Source organism: Amblyraja radiata, chromosome 22 (assembly GCF_010909765.2).
Source record: "Amblyraja radiata isolate CabotCenter1 chromosome 22, sAmbRad1.1.pri, whole genome shotgun sequence".
Lineage (NCBI taxonomy): Eukaryota > Metazoa > Chordata > Chondrichthyes > Rajiformes > Rajidae > Amblyraja > Amblyraja radiata.
The window spans coordinates 10,516,229-10,529,900 of record NC_045977.1 but is presented as its reverse complement, the minus strand read 5'-3'; the positions used below and the strand labels follow the sequence as shown (position 1 = coordinate 10,529,900).

The following is a 13,672-nucleotide window of genomic DNA, read 5'->3' as shown; positions in this document are numbered from 1 at the left end:
CATCACCGTGTATTAATACTATCATTTAATTACAAAGAATTAGCAAAAAGTAGGGAGAGCACAGGAATGAAGTGATAAATTTCCAGAGGAGGAGGAGCCATCTTGGTGAACGGCTGCTAACCAGCAGCCGTCCGTTTTAAATTCGTTTTTTTTATAGTTTTTAGTGAGTCCTGTTTTTTGTTTGTAGGGGATATGGTCTTTTTAATGTGGGGGGTAGGTGTAAACTTTATTTCTAGGTCCCTACCTGGTCGGTGTGGCAGCCTTTTCTCCGGGCTGCCCGTCGACCCGTCCTCGTGGCCTACCAGCGGGCTTGGAGCGCCGTTTCCTGGCGGGGACCGCCCAGCACCTCGGCCTCGGCGGCGGCACAGCGTTGAAGCGCTGGAGTGGAGCGGGCGACGCCTTGCCTGGATCGTCGCGCTGGAGCGACGCGCTGGACCGCCGAGAGCAACATCTCCGGGCTGCGGGTCTGCGGAGCGGAGAGGCGGCAGGGCGGAGAGGCGGCAGTGCGGAGAGGCGGCGCCGACTTTTTCATCGGGAGCCTGGGAGCTCCAAACCGGCGCGGCCTTGTCGGCTTCGGCAGCCGCGGGCTCCAACCAGGAAGCGGCCGTTCCAGGTGGCCTAGCCGCCGAAAGGACTCTCCCAACGCCGGGGCAAGACCACCCGGTGAGAACGGCCAGGGACATCGGGCCTCCGTAGAGGCAATTGCGGTGGCCTCAATAGGCCTGACTTTGGGGTGAACATGGGGTGGGGACTGGACATTGTGCCTTCCTCCACAGTGCTATCCACTGTGGGGGGATGATTTTTTTGTCTAATTTGTAGTCCTGTAGGTCTGTGTCTAAGATGGCTGCCGTGAAGAGAGAGTGGACGCTGGCGCGCTTTGGCTGCCGCTGCTCCCTCTTCACATTGTGTTTTTGATTTTCTGTTTTTGGATTGAATTCTGTTTTTAATTTGTGTCTCTGTGATGTCTTTATTACTTGTTATATTCCGATTATATGTTATTCCGATTACTATGTAAGGTGTCCTTGAGATGTCTGAAAGGCGCCCATTAAATAAAATTTAATATTATTATTATTATTAAATCTTCTAACTTGTTTTGTTTTCTATTTTGTTGCACTGTTGACTCATGTCATTCATCTATTGTCATTTTGTTTGGAGCGAGTATGCAATACTCTGCTAACTGCACCTTAGTGATTTTGTGTTTGCATATCAGAACCACATTTCCTTCACTCAAGATGTGTTGAGGCTGCAGAAATGGCAACGAGTGTCTAAAAACATTTCCAGGAGCAAAACAGAATTTAATACGAGCTGTCAATGTTTTATGCAGCAATTGTAAGATGGCACTTATCATAACAACGAGTGTTTCTGGGTTCCTCTAACCTTCCTGCATTAAATACCGAAGTCACGGCAGTAAAATAGGGACAAATTGAACAATCACAAGAACAGAAAAGGAGGATCTTCAATTTATTTTGCAGTATTTGATGGAATCTAACCGTAAGGGCACGGAGGACGAAATTATTTCTCAACTAGCTATGATTTGGGCAGTTCAGTTAGAAATCCTGGTGAAGGGTTTGATCGTGTCAAATGGAGCCATGGACAATTTAATTGAGGCAAGGGGTAGTGGTTGTAATAAGTCCTTCCCGATAACACAGAGTCATACAGCATGGCAGCCCTACTTGTCCCTCTCGACCCAGGTGCCTTACTGAATTAATCCAGTTTGCCTGTGTTTGCCCCATATCCCTCGAACCCTTTCCTATCCATGTAACTGTCCAACATTTTTTATACCTTGTAAGTGTACCTGCCTCTACCACTTGTGTAGGAAGGAACTGGAGATGCTGGGTTATACAGAAGATCGACACAACATGCTGGAGTAACTCAAGGAGACGGGCAACTTCTCTGGAGAGAAGGAATGGGTAACATTTTGGGTGGAGACATTTCTGATCAGTCGGGCCTGAAGATGGGTCTTGACCCAAAACGTCACCCATTCCTTCTCTCCAGAGATGCTGCCTGTCCCGCAGAGTTACTCCAGCATTTTGTGCCTGCCTCTACCACGTCCTCTGTGTGGAAAAACTCACCTCTCGGATCTCCTCTTGCTTTAAACCTATGCCCTCCAGTTTTAGACCCCCTAACCTCACCCAACCTGGGAAGAAGATTTTATAAGCCTCAATAACCTCAGCCTCCTTCATTCCAGAGAAAATAGTCCAGGCCTATCCACTCTCTCTTTATAACTCGAGCCCTTCAGTCTCGTTAACATCCTTGTGAATCTTTTCTGCACCTTTTCCAGCTGAATGATATCCTTTCTATAGTATGGCAATCAGAACTGCACCCAATTTTCCGGGTGTGGTTTCTCCAATGTCCTATGCAACTGTAAGATAACACTTGTACTCATTGCTACTTACTTTGTAGCTAAGCACCCTTTGTGTGGCAGCTATTTGTATACCTTGGGCCTGCAAGCAAAGATTTCACTGTGACTTGTCACATGTGACAATAAAGTATTCAATTCAATTCAATGCATTTCAATAGTTACACACTGCAGTGTCATGTCTAGACTTATGATGACCAATAGTAACGACGTAATCAGCAGATTGAATCAATCTGTTTGTGGTACTTCGTAATGTGAAAGCTGTCCAGCACTCAGGAGTTTTATTGATTGAAACATTGAAATCTGCAGTTCCCTTTTGAACACTTTGTCTACTCCACTGCGATATCTCTTCAAGGTATGCCTACTTTGAAGAAGTTCTCCTCCTCTCTCCGGAGACAGTTTCACAACCTCCTCTCTAACTGCACACCTTCTGTGATCCCCCCTGCCCTCCAACTGTACGACCATACCCTTACCCAGACTCCCGTGCTGTCTCCTCCCCTTCCTTCACCCTCTAGCTGTCTCCTCCCACCCTCCCATCCGCCCGCCCTCGGGCTCCTCCTCCTCCTCCCTTTTTCCTTCTTTCTTTCCCCACCCCCCATCAGTCTGAAGAAGGGTTTCGGCCCGAAACGTCGCCTATTTCCTTCGCTCCATAGATGCTGCTGCACCCGCTGAGTTTCCCCAGCAATCTTGTGTACCTTTGATATTCCAGCATCTGCAGTTCCCTTTTGAACACTTTGTCTACTTCACTGCGATATCTCTTCAAGGTATGCCTACTTTGAAGAAGTTCTCCTCCTCTCTCCGGAGACAGTTTCACAACCTCCTCTCTAACTGCACACCTTCTGTGATCCCCCCTGCCCTCCAACTGTACGACCATACCCTTACCCAGACTCCCGTGCTGTCTCCTCCCCTTCCTTCACCCTCTAGCTGTATCCTCCCACCCTCCCATCCGCCCGCCCTCGGGCTCCTCCTCCTCCTCCCTTTTTCCTTCTTTCTTTCCCCACCCCCCATCAGTCTGAAGAAGGGTTTCGGCCCGAAACGTCGCCTATTTCCTTCGCTCCATAGATGCTGCTGCACCCGCTGAGTTTCCCCAGCAATTTTGTGTACCTTACTCTTCCAATAAATGCTGTTTTACAGGACTTTCTGATTTTTTTAAATCAGATTTTATTAAATCTGATTAAAAATAATTTTAAATTATATATTTTTTCTGTCATTATAAACTGTACCTAGAATAGTGATAGAAACATAGAAAATAGTTGCAGGAGTAGGCCGTTCGGCCCTTCGAGCCAGCACCGCCATTCAATATTTTCACCCAGAAAGTTGTGAATCTGTGGAATTTTCTGACACAGAAGGCAGTGGAAGCTAATTCACTGGATGTATTCAAGAGAGGGTTAGATATAGCTCCTAGCGCTAATGGAATGGGGGGAAAAGCAGAAAGGGTACTGATTCTGGATGATCAGCCATTATCATATTGAATGGCGGTGCTGGCTCGAAGGGCCGAATGGCCTACTCCTCCACCTACTTTCTGTGTTTCAATATGATCATGGCTGATCATCCACTCATCCAACCTATCCAAGTCACCTTGCAAACTCATAGCATCCTCCTCGCAGATCACACTGCCACCCAGCTTCCTGTCATCTGTAAACTTGGAGATGTTACATTTAAATATAACCATAAGGCATGGAAAGAGCTTTTTAGCCCACTGAGTTTGTCATGACCAATTATTTAGTTTAGAGATACAGTGTGGAATTAGGCCCTTTGGCCCTACGAGTCCATGCCGACCAACGATCATCTATGCACTAGTTCCATCCAAACACTAAGGACAATTTACAGAAGCCAATTAACCTACAAACCAGCATGTCTTTGGAATGTGGGAGGAAAGCAGAGCACCCGGAGAAAACCCACGCAGTCACAGGATGTACAAAGTCCATACAGACAGCACCTGTAGTCCAGATCGTACCCGGGTCTCTTGCATTGTATGGCAACAACTCTACCGCTGCACCACTGTGCTGCTGCCTCTAATTGTCCATTAAAGCAATCCTACATTAATCCCATTTTATTTTCACCACATTCCCAATAACCTTCCCCGGATTTTACTACACACTAGGGATAACTCAAAGTGGTAACTTGAACTACCAACCCATACATTTTGGAAAATGAGAGAAAACCCACAGTCAGAGGGTGAACATGCGAACTCCACCCAGACAGCATCTGAAGTTGGGATTGAATCCAGGCTTGTGGTACTGCAAATCAACAACTCTACTAGCTGCGTCTCTGGCAATAGTTGCCACCACTAAACACTGCCAATGTTGGCACAGTGACACAGCGGATAGAGTTGCTGCCTCAAGGCGCTAGAGACTGAGGTTCGACCTTGGGTGTTGTCTTGTAGACTTTGCTCTCCCTGTGCCTGCATAGGTTTCCTCCGGCTGTTCCAGATTCCTCCCACATCCCAAAGACGTGCAGGTTTGCAGGACAATTGACCGCTGTACACTGCCCCAAATGTGTAGGAAGTTGATGAGAAAGTGGGATATCATAGAACTAATGTGAACAATGGTCAGTGTGGACTTGGTGGGCCGAAGGGCTTGTTTCTCTAAACTGTATCTCTAAACTGTCACCTGGTTCTGACCACCATACACCAGTGTTCCACTCTGTCCCCCATATCTCCTGTGTGTTCCAGCACCTGGTTTGAACTGAATCTCACTATGCATCAGAGATGTACTTTAATTTATACCCATGAAACTATATAACTATTCATCATCTACTTTTCCCATCCCTCACTAGCGATGTTATTGTTAGACAGATTGAATCGCACCATTTGACAAGATGGCAAAAGTGAACATTTATTTCTGAATAAATTGTAGGGAAATGCCAAAGGGCCGTGAATGCCATCAAATCCATTGAGTATGTAGCTCTCTATTACATTTCCAACTGTTATTGTTATTTATAACACTTTAGGCTTCTACTTGAGCTTGGTGCTGAAGTTAATTGCTACTCTTATGGTGGCAGTGTTTTATTCTGAGACTTTCCTGGCATGGATGTGAGGAGAAAAATAGCTCCCATCTGTGCTGTAACTTTTTTTTTGCTGCCTGTGAAGGAAAAAAAGGATGTTTACACAATTATGAGGAGATCGTTGATGGATACAATTGGTTTTGTTCAAGCGTAATGACCCTGGAATATTATTAGAATGCTTTACACAATAATGTCGGAGTTCTATGAAATATACTCCATGGTACATTTTTGAGAATATTTAATCGGATGTGGGAAAAAGTCACTTGTTTACTATTTGCTTGCCAAAAGATATATGTTCTGCATGCTTAAATCTATCTCCTCACTCAAGTTCACTCATTGCTCTACAAAAACACAAATGCATGAGAAAGTAAATAAGCCAATACCTGATCTAAATCTGTTTCCAGATTGTGTCCACCATTCCATTATCATTTTTGGTTTTACTTAAGAACAAGGGGGCTGTCCCACTTGGGCGACCTAATTGGCGAGTTTAGAAGAGTTTAGGAGAGTTTGAAAAAAAATATCATGTAGAAGACCTCCTTCGACTATGTTGAAGACTAGCTTCGACTAACTTCGGGAACATTGGACACCGAATAGTGGAGAATGAAGACGACCTCCTTCGACCTCATTTCGACTATGAGGAAGACTATGACTACCTTCGACTACCTTCGATTACCTTCGACTAACATACTGACCTACTGCGACTAAACCTACGAGTAAAAAAAGTATTGATTTTTTCCATGGCGACCTTCTTTACTCGTGGGCATTTTTCAACGTGTTGAAAAATACGCCGCGACCTAGCCGAGGCCTCGAGTACACGGGGACCACTCTCGAGCATGAAGGAGAGTTACAAAGACCTCTTAGGACCTCGAGTCGACCATGCTGCGAGTATGAGTCGAGGGCAAACTCGCCAGAACTCGCGGATTAGGTCGCCCAAGTGGGACAGCCCCTTAAATTATTTTAAAAAAATTTGAAGCCTGCTCAAATGAATTCTTGTAAAGTCTACTTTTTTGACTGGCATAAGTCTCTTGCAGACTTGTGCATCAGTTTCAAATTCTACCAACTTTTAGGAGAATTACCTTCTAAATTGTCAACTTTTTCCTTCTTGTGCCATCTTGCATTACTTTCCCCTTTGCAGTAAAGGTAAATAGTTGTTGCTTCATTATCATTTCAAATATGTTGTCACAGTGAATGGCAGGACTCTGAGCAGTGTTGAAGAGCAGTGGGATCTAGGAGTGCAGGCACATAGTTCCTTGAAAGGGGAGTCACAGGTAGATAGGTTTGTTTTTTATTCCACGCAAATTGTATCTGGAAGAGGTCATCGTTCTAACTGCTTTTAAGACGGCAAAGGAAAAAACAATTTGGGCAAATGTTAACATAGAGAAGGCTCTGCCACACTGCTCTTCAAGGACACATTCAAGTATTATGAATACATTGAAAGTTTCTACCTCTAACCCTCCACAATGAATTTCAGATTCCTGCTGTCCTCTGGGCAGTTTTTATCACCTCCCCACTAATCATTTACAAATGACTTTAAACCTAAATCCTCCTATTTTTGACTCTTCTGCTAAAACCATCGAATTACCCTTTTAGACACAAAATGCTGGAGTAACTCAACGGGGCAGGCAGCATCTCTGGATAGAAGGAATGGGTGATGTTTCGGGTCGAGGCCCTTCTTCAGACTGATCTTTTTATGTTAGTTCTGTAAATAAGCTAAATAGCACTTTCAATGAAGGCAGCAAGATGTAGAGATTTTGTTTGGAATATTTATTTTAAGAATATTTGTACTGACAGTGGACTGACTTTCCGAAAGGATACTGCATGGAAGCATCACACTGTACACAACAAAGGCATCACAATTCAGCTGAAAGCAATGATAGAAATAATATTGCTGCTTCTGCTTTGAGTTTCTTTGTAAAATTCCACTGTATTGCTGGGCAAGGGGGGAAGCGGGGTTAAGAAAAGCTTGGTAGTTTTACAGCTGATATATGGAGTACAGGCCTTCCATTTTACCTTCTAAGATCTTTTCATTTAAAGCAACATATTATAAATCACAGCCAATGGCTAACAGCACAGGAAAACACTTAGCAAATATAAGATATGATTCTTTAAAGAGTATCCAAACAGACAGAAAAATATATACAGTAAGGAAGTCCCAAGGCCGTCCTGCTTTCATAGGCGGCTCACAACCAGAATGGGCTTCTTTTGGTCTCTATGAAAACATACTCCTGTAGATATCAAAACAGTCCAGTCCAACTCATCCAATCCCTGAAATCTTCAGGGATGAAATGGACAGTCGCTGTTGCTGATTTTGTTTCCCATACGTCCTTCAACTTGCACCAAAAAAAAGTAATGTGTTGTACTCCTTCATCTAAACCCCAGTCCCCAATCTGTTCCCCTCAGCAGCGAACCAGCCAACATTAGAAACTGACAAAGAAAATACTAATTGTGTTTTTTTTATGCACACAAAACAATATCTGCCAATATTTGGGCTAGTGGATAATGCTCTCCATTGTGAGCTGGTTAAAAGTTATTAGAATTGGTTGACAACAGCTTCTGGAAGAGATGCTCTAACATCCATCCCCAGTACAAGGAATGATCACCACAACTCGTTTGTTTTTTTTTTCCTAATAAGAGAGAGATAGAGAGAGAGATACAGCCTCGCATCTGCAGAGGGAGACATTTCAGCAAACAGAATTCTACATAAACGTTAGACACATTACAGAGATCCAGCACCGAAACACAAGAGTTACAGCAGCAGCAGCAGCAGCAGCAGCACATGACTGCAGCTACCTGCAAATGCTGCACATGCTCAGAACAAGCCCGGTCACAACCACTCCACATTTAGAGAAAAGTGTGATGAGCAGGAATGACTGTGGAATTTACACATCCAGACAGAGAATGGGATGACTCTGGTTGCACACCAAAGCAAAAGTAATCTCAGTTTGTTTATATTCACAGTTTCTTTCTCGTTCCGGACACTGTAAAATCATTTTCCTATCATTGATCAGATGCACACTCATCTCCAAGCTTTTATCTGTTTGGTAGTCAGTGCTGGGGTTTGGCTGGAAGTGGTCATTCTGTGTAAGCAGCCAATCCCTGGTGTCCTTACTCGATCACCATACAGCGGGGCAGGTGTTGGGAGTAGTATTTGAAGAGCTCTGGGGTGGCGCCCGGGCAGTTGGTTAGTTCCAGCTCCTCCAAGTCTTGCAGCTGAATCAAGCCCGAGAGGCCAGCAGTGGTCAGCAACGGGCAGCCTAGGGAACAAGAAAGTAGCGTTATCATAGGGTCATAAGGAATAGGAGTAGAATTAGGCCGTTCGGCCCATCAAGTCTACTCTGCCATTCAATCACGGCTGATCTGTCGCTCCTTCCTAACCCCATTCACCCCGCTTTGAAAATAAAAAGCAAACACACGGGAAGTACAAGAGGATTGGAACTGGGGATTAAACTGTTAATCCCCAAAATGAGAACAATATTATCTCATAATCTTACCTGGCAGTTATGTAGGTTAGGTAAATGCTCTCATTTAGTATTCTATTTATATACATAATTATTCCAGAGCTTTTTTTCCTTTGCTTTCTTTTCATAGTCACCTCTAAAGACTGTGAGTCATAATGGGGTAAAATACCATGGGTACCTACAGTCCACCAGTGTTTCACTTAATTTGGACAAGGTTTGTACATGAGCTGCAGCAACAAGGGTAAGAAATGCATTGAGATGGTGCTGTTTTCTTGTAGTGAAAAAGGAGACAAGGCATGCGATACATCACGCACATGAGTATGCAAGTTCATAATGCACCGCATGCAATATTGGTGATGCTTCTGCATACTGTTTGGGGCCAGGTTCTAAAGGAGAGGTTAAATTTGTGATGTGGAAGGTTGCATATTATCTCTGATCATATTGAACTGGGAAACAGGTTCCAGGGGCTCCATGCTCACGTTACAACAGGCACCTGTGTCAGGCCTGCTTTATGAAATACATCAACATGTGAGCCACAGTCAGTATCTCAAGCAAACCAGAGGTGCCTTGGAGCTGCTTTGTGAAAGCATACTTTTTATTTTCTGTTTCTTTCATTTGTATACTGGGGTGCAGGATTCGTCCTCCAGTACCTCAGTTAGTTTGTGAGTGGCTGTCACAAATACTCTTATCCCCTCTCGATTGTTAACTTTATTTTTTACACACAATATTGTATTGGCAAGTCTGAGTTGACTGATCTCCATTCTTCTAGAGGTCTCGGATGATGCTTGTGATATGTTTCATGCCAGTGAACGAGGCATGTGCATGACGTAAATTAAAGTAATTCAATAGCTGCTCCTGTTTATTTGTGCTTTGCATTTTATAGGTACAAGCCCCTTGTAACTTATTGTAGACAACTGCCACCCATCCCACATCACTTGCATCCTCCAGAGGCGTCAGTCACTGTGCTAGTGTGTGAAAGTTATGTGATGCAGAACAGTGATTCCTCAGGACTGATGTTGCCCTATTGATGTTGCCCTCATCTGCAGGTTGCTGATGAGGTTCTTGCTACTAAGTGGGACCTAGAAACAAGAGAAAGGCATGTTAGAATGGCATTGAAGCTGGAGCATTAACAAATTCAAAGCTTGACCACACTGGTTCACCTTAAGAGTTGTCCAAAATGCAATTGCTTGCAGTTCATGTCAAGGTTCAAGCAATAACCAGCCACTCTGCACAAAGGACTTTGTAGTCTCACCATTGCTGTAGCAGTCCCTTCTTGCTGTGCCAAAAAATTATGTTGTCTCCTGTTCTATCTGGATGAGGATCACATGACTGGTTTAACGCCAACAGTGAAACTCTCTCGCTCTCTCCCTTTTATCGACTGCTCTCTTCTCCTGTAGATGGAGAAGGACAGGATTATGAATGGATAGTGAGAAGGGAATGCACATGCATGGGCCTTCTGCATGCAGTGCTTAAGCTGAAAGGAAGGCTCGGATAAGCAGTAGAAGAGTGGAGAATTGGAAGTATGTTGAGTGAAGTGATGAAGGAGTTATGGGACGATGTTCAAGTTATGCACGGGGAGAGGAGAGCACCAAGAGAGTTTATGCCACCTACAAGAGTGAAATAAGGCACTTTGTCATTACTGTGAAAGGATCGGTTGCAATAATGCTCACCACTCCAAGCGCTGCTGGAGCGTGACTATAAATAGTTTCTGAGAAATAAAAATAAAATGGTTTTACTTACCTTGTGCTGTACCTCTGTGGCGTTTCACGGTGACTTCTACTATTACTTCCTTTGAAAGTTCTTTGGGCACTTTCCACCCACGATGTGGGGAACGTACATACCTCCCGATACTCACCTTGGATAATAAGTCTTTCAAGAAGCTATCAAAATAAAGTTTGGGACTCCTTTTCTTCTCCTTGCCTGTTGTCTGAAGGATCCAACAAATTTGCAGTCCAATGTTGTCAGTATCTTAAAAATAAATGACTACAACTTCCCTATCAATTGATTAATTTGTATTTTAAATGTAAATGGTTCAGATGGACAACATAGCCATCATGATCAGCCTTGTCGAGCATGTTTTGTTTGTCGAGCATGTTGAACGAGACTCGGTTTGTCTTCACGTTTGAGATTCCTGCCAGATGCATCAACATTTTTCCCATTTCTCACAATGGTCCCATCTACCAAAAAACTCCACCACATATAATACCACTGCAGCAGAGTTATGTTTTATAAGTTGTGCCGACCACGTTTTATCTCACTAGGTTATGTCTGAGTTTATATACTTTTGTGAAAAACTTTAATATCCTTGCACTTTTACACATGAAGCAGGTCACACAAATGGATATCACAAAAGTCTCTTCCATATATTAAGTTAGCCGCTGTTGATAAAACTAAAATTATTCACCTGCTAATGAGAGTAATCGTAAACTCCTCATTCCAAAGAGATGCTGTAAACCAAAATCTTGCACCTGCAAAAATAAATATGAATACGCTGTTCATCAGGCATTATTTCACAGGCTTGCTTTGTATGTGCTTATAGGTTGTATAAGTGGTAATGTCAATAATTTACTTTGGAACGAGAGATCTTAAGTGGCCCATTATACTGCCTTCAGCAACAAAACTGAAAACAAAACCTGGGTTTTAATGGATCCTGGGTATTGTATCCCCACGATGGGTGGTGGCCCCGTGGCGCAGCGGTAGAGTTGCTGCTTTACAGAGCTTGCAGCACCGGAGACCTGGGTTCCATCCCGACTATGGGTGCCATCTGTACGGAATTTACACATTCTCCCCGTGACCTGCATGGGTTTTCTCAGAGAGCTTTGGTTTCCTCCCACACTCCAAAGACGTACAGGTTTGTAGGTTAATTGTCTTGGTATAAATGTAAATTGTCCCTAGTGTGTGTAGGATAGTGTTAATGTGCGGGGATCGCTGGTCGGTGCGGACTCGGTGGACCGAAGGGCCTGTTTCTGTGCTGTATCTCTAAACTAAACTAAATGATTATTTATCACAAAGATGGTGTCAAATCCATCAAATGTCCTGAAAGTTTGAAAAAAAAATAGGATTTTTGTTTTTGCACGAATGCTTAAATCGTTTCCGCAACCCATGTGATTGTAAACAGCATTTACACAAAAAATAGACAATTCTAAACTGTTGATGAAGCCACCTCTGGTTGATAAGTTAGTAAGAGAGTTTGAAAGAAAATACACAGAGGAACATGTAAAAGCTGTGAAATGCAGAGGTGTAGGAAATATCCAGCAAAGGCTGTGGTCATGGAGATATTGTAATCAATATTATAACAGTTCATTATCTCCATTGCTTGACTTGCCCCATCATTGTTTTTAAGACAGTGTGTTAAGTATTTATTAATTTAGTGAAGATACCGTGTCTGCATCGATCTGTCCAATGCTTCATATAAAATCTTGACAATTATCTTTAGAATACTCCCACTCCTGGTGTCATAGCTATTAATAATCCACGCTAATGTTTGGCATTTTGCTAAATCTACCACCCTGCTTATTGATATGAATTTGTCATTGTCCAAAATTACTGTGTTTTCTTTAATCTGCATTGGTGCAATTGAAAAATCGATCTTATTTTTTTTGTCAGGAGTGAAGGATATTAATAACCAATTCTCAGTTGTTTTACACTCTAGACATTTGGCCAGGCACTTCTGGTGCAACATCCTTGGAATTTCAATTATTTCCTATGTAATAATCAATTGAATTACTTTTTTATTTGCTAACCACATCCTTGCAAAGCACCTTCCGAACACCCGTCTGATCTCTGTGATCCCATTAGTCCAAGGCTTGGATCTCCTGTTATTCTGCCCGGCAATCACATTGTAAAGCCTCATCGTCCAAAACTCGGCTGGTGTACCAAATGCCATTCTCCCAACTCCATCGCAGCATCAGTACCAGTATCTAATCTCACTCCACCCCACTCCTCCTACCCCACCATCACTGCCCTAATACCATTACCATCAAAATATCTGATTGCCTCATTATTCCCGTGATAAACTAGGGCTGATAGTACTTGTGACCGTTGATGATATAGAAACCAGCCTCTGAACAGAATACAGGATTCTCCATGCCATGAGGCTTTACAATGTGATCAAAATACACAATGCTGGTAGGTCAAGGTCTCCAGCACAGTTAGTTTGCTTTGGGGAATCTAAAGCCTAAAGCCACTGTCCCACTTAGGCGATTTTTTTCGGCGACTACAGGCTGTCGCCACATGGTCGCGGGGTGACGCCTGTATGGTCGTGAGTAGTCTCCTCAAGTCCCCTGAAGAGTCGTAACGTTTTTCTGGTCGCCGCTCAATTTTGAAATGTTCAAAACTTTTCGACGACTGTGGGCTGGACGTAGCTGGTCTTCTCCTGTCATAGGTTGTCGCCAGGTGACGTTGGTTGTCGCCGGGTGCTGACTTGGGTGGATTCCATGGGCGACTACCTACGTCAACCGGCGACAGGTACCGGCGACTGAATTGTCGTCAGTTATCTCCGACAGGGTCGTTACTTGTCGTAGCTTGTCGCAGGTGGGCGTAAGTTGACTTTGGTTGTCGTAGGTTGTCGCCTGTGTGGTTTTTGTACGTGTGGTTGTAGGTGGACGTCCTAAGAGCTAGATAGGGCTCTTGAAGATAGCAGAGTCAGGGGATATGGGGAGAAAGCAGGAACGGGGTACTGATTGTGGATGATCAGCCATGATCACATTGAATGGCGGTGCTGGCTTGAAGGGTCAAATGGCCTACTCCTGCACCTATTGTCTATTGTAGGAGGGGGGGGGAGGGGGGTGTCCAGTCGCCGCTTTATCGGCGACCTGCTACGACTGTGACAGTCGCCGGCAGTCACCAA

General features: G+C 43.9%; 1 protein-coding gene across 3 annotated transcripts in view; it reads right to left on the bottom strand.

Moving 5' to 3' along the window:
• Positions 1-7,114: 7,114 nt before the first annotated feature.
• fbxl16 (F-box and leucine rich repeat protein 16) overlaps positions 7,115-13,672 on the bottom strand; it is a 163,145-nt gene continuing 156,587 nt past the window's right edge. For all 3 annotated transcript variants that reach the window (XM_033040371.1, XM_033040373.1, XM_033040372.1), the window contains exons 5-6: positions 11,228-11,291; positions 7,115-8,619 (exon numbers count right to left, since the gene is read on the bottom strand). In XM_033040371.1, coding sequence (XP_032896262.1) covers positions 8,471-8,619; positions 11,228-11,291 — 213 coding nt within the window. In that variant the 3' untranslated portion in view covers positions 7,115-8,470. The remainder of the gene's footprint in view (positions 8,620-11,227; positions 11,292-13,672) is intronic.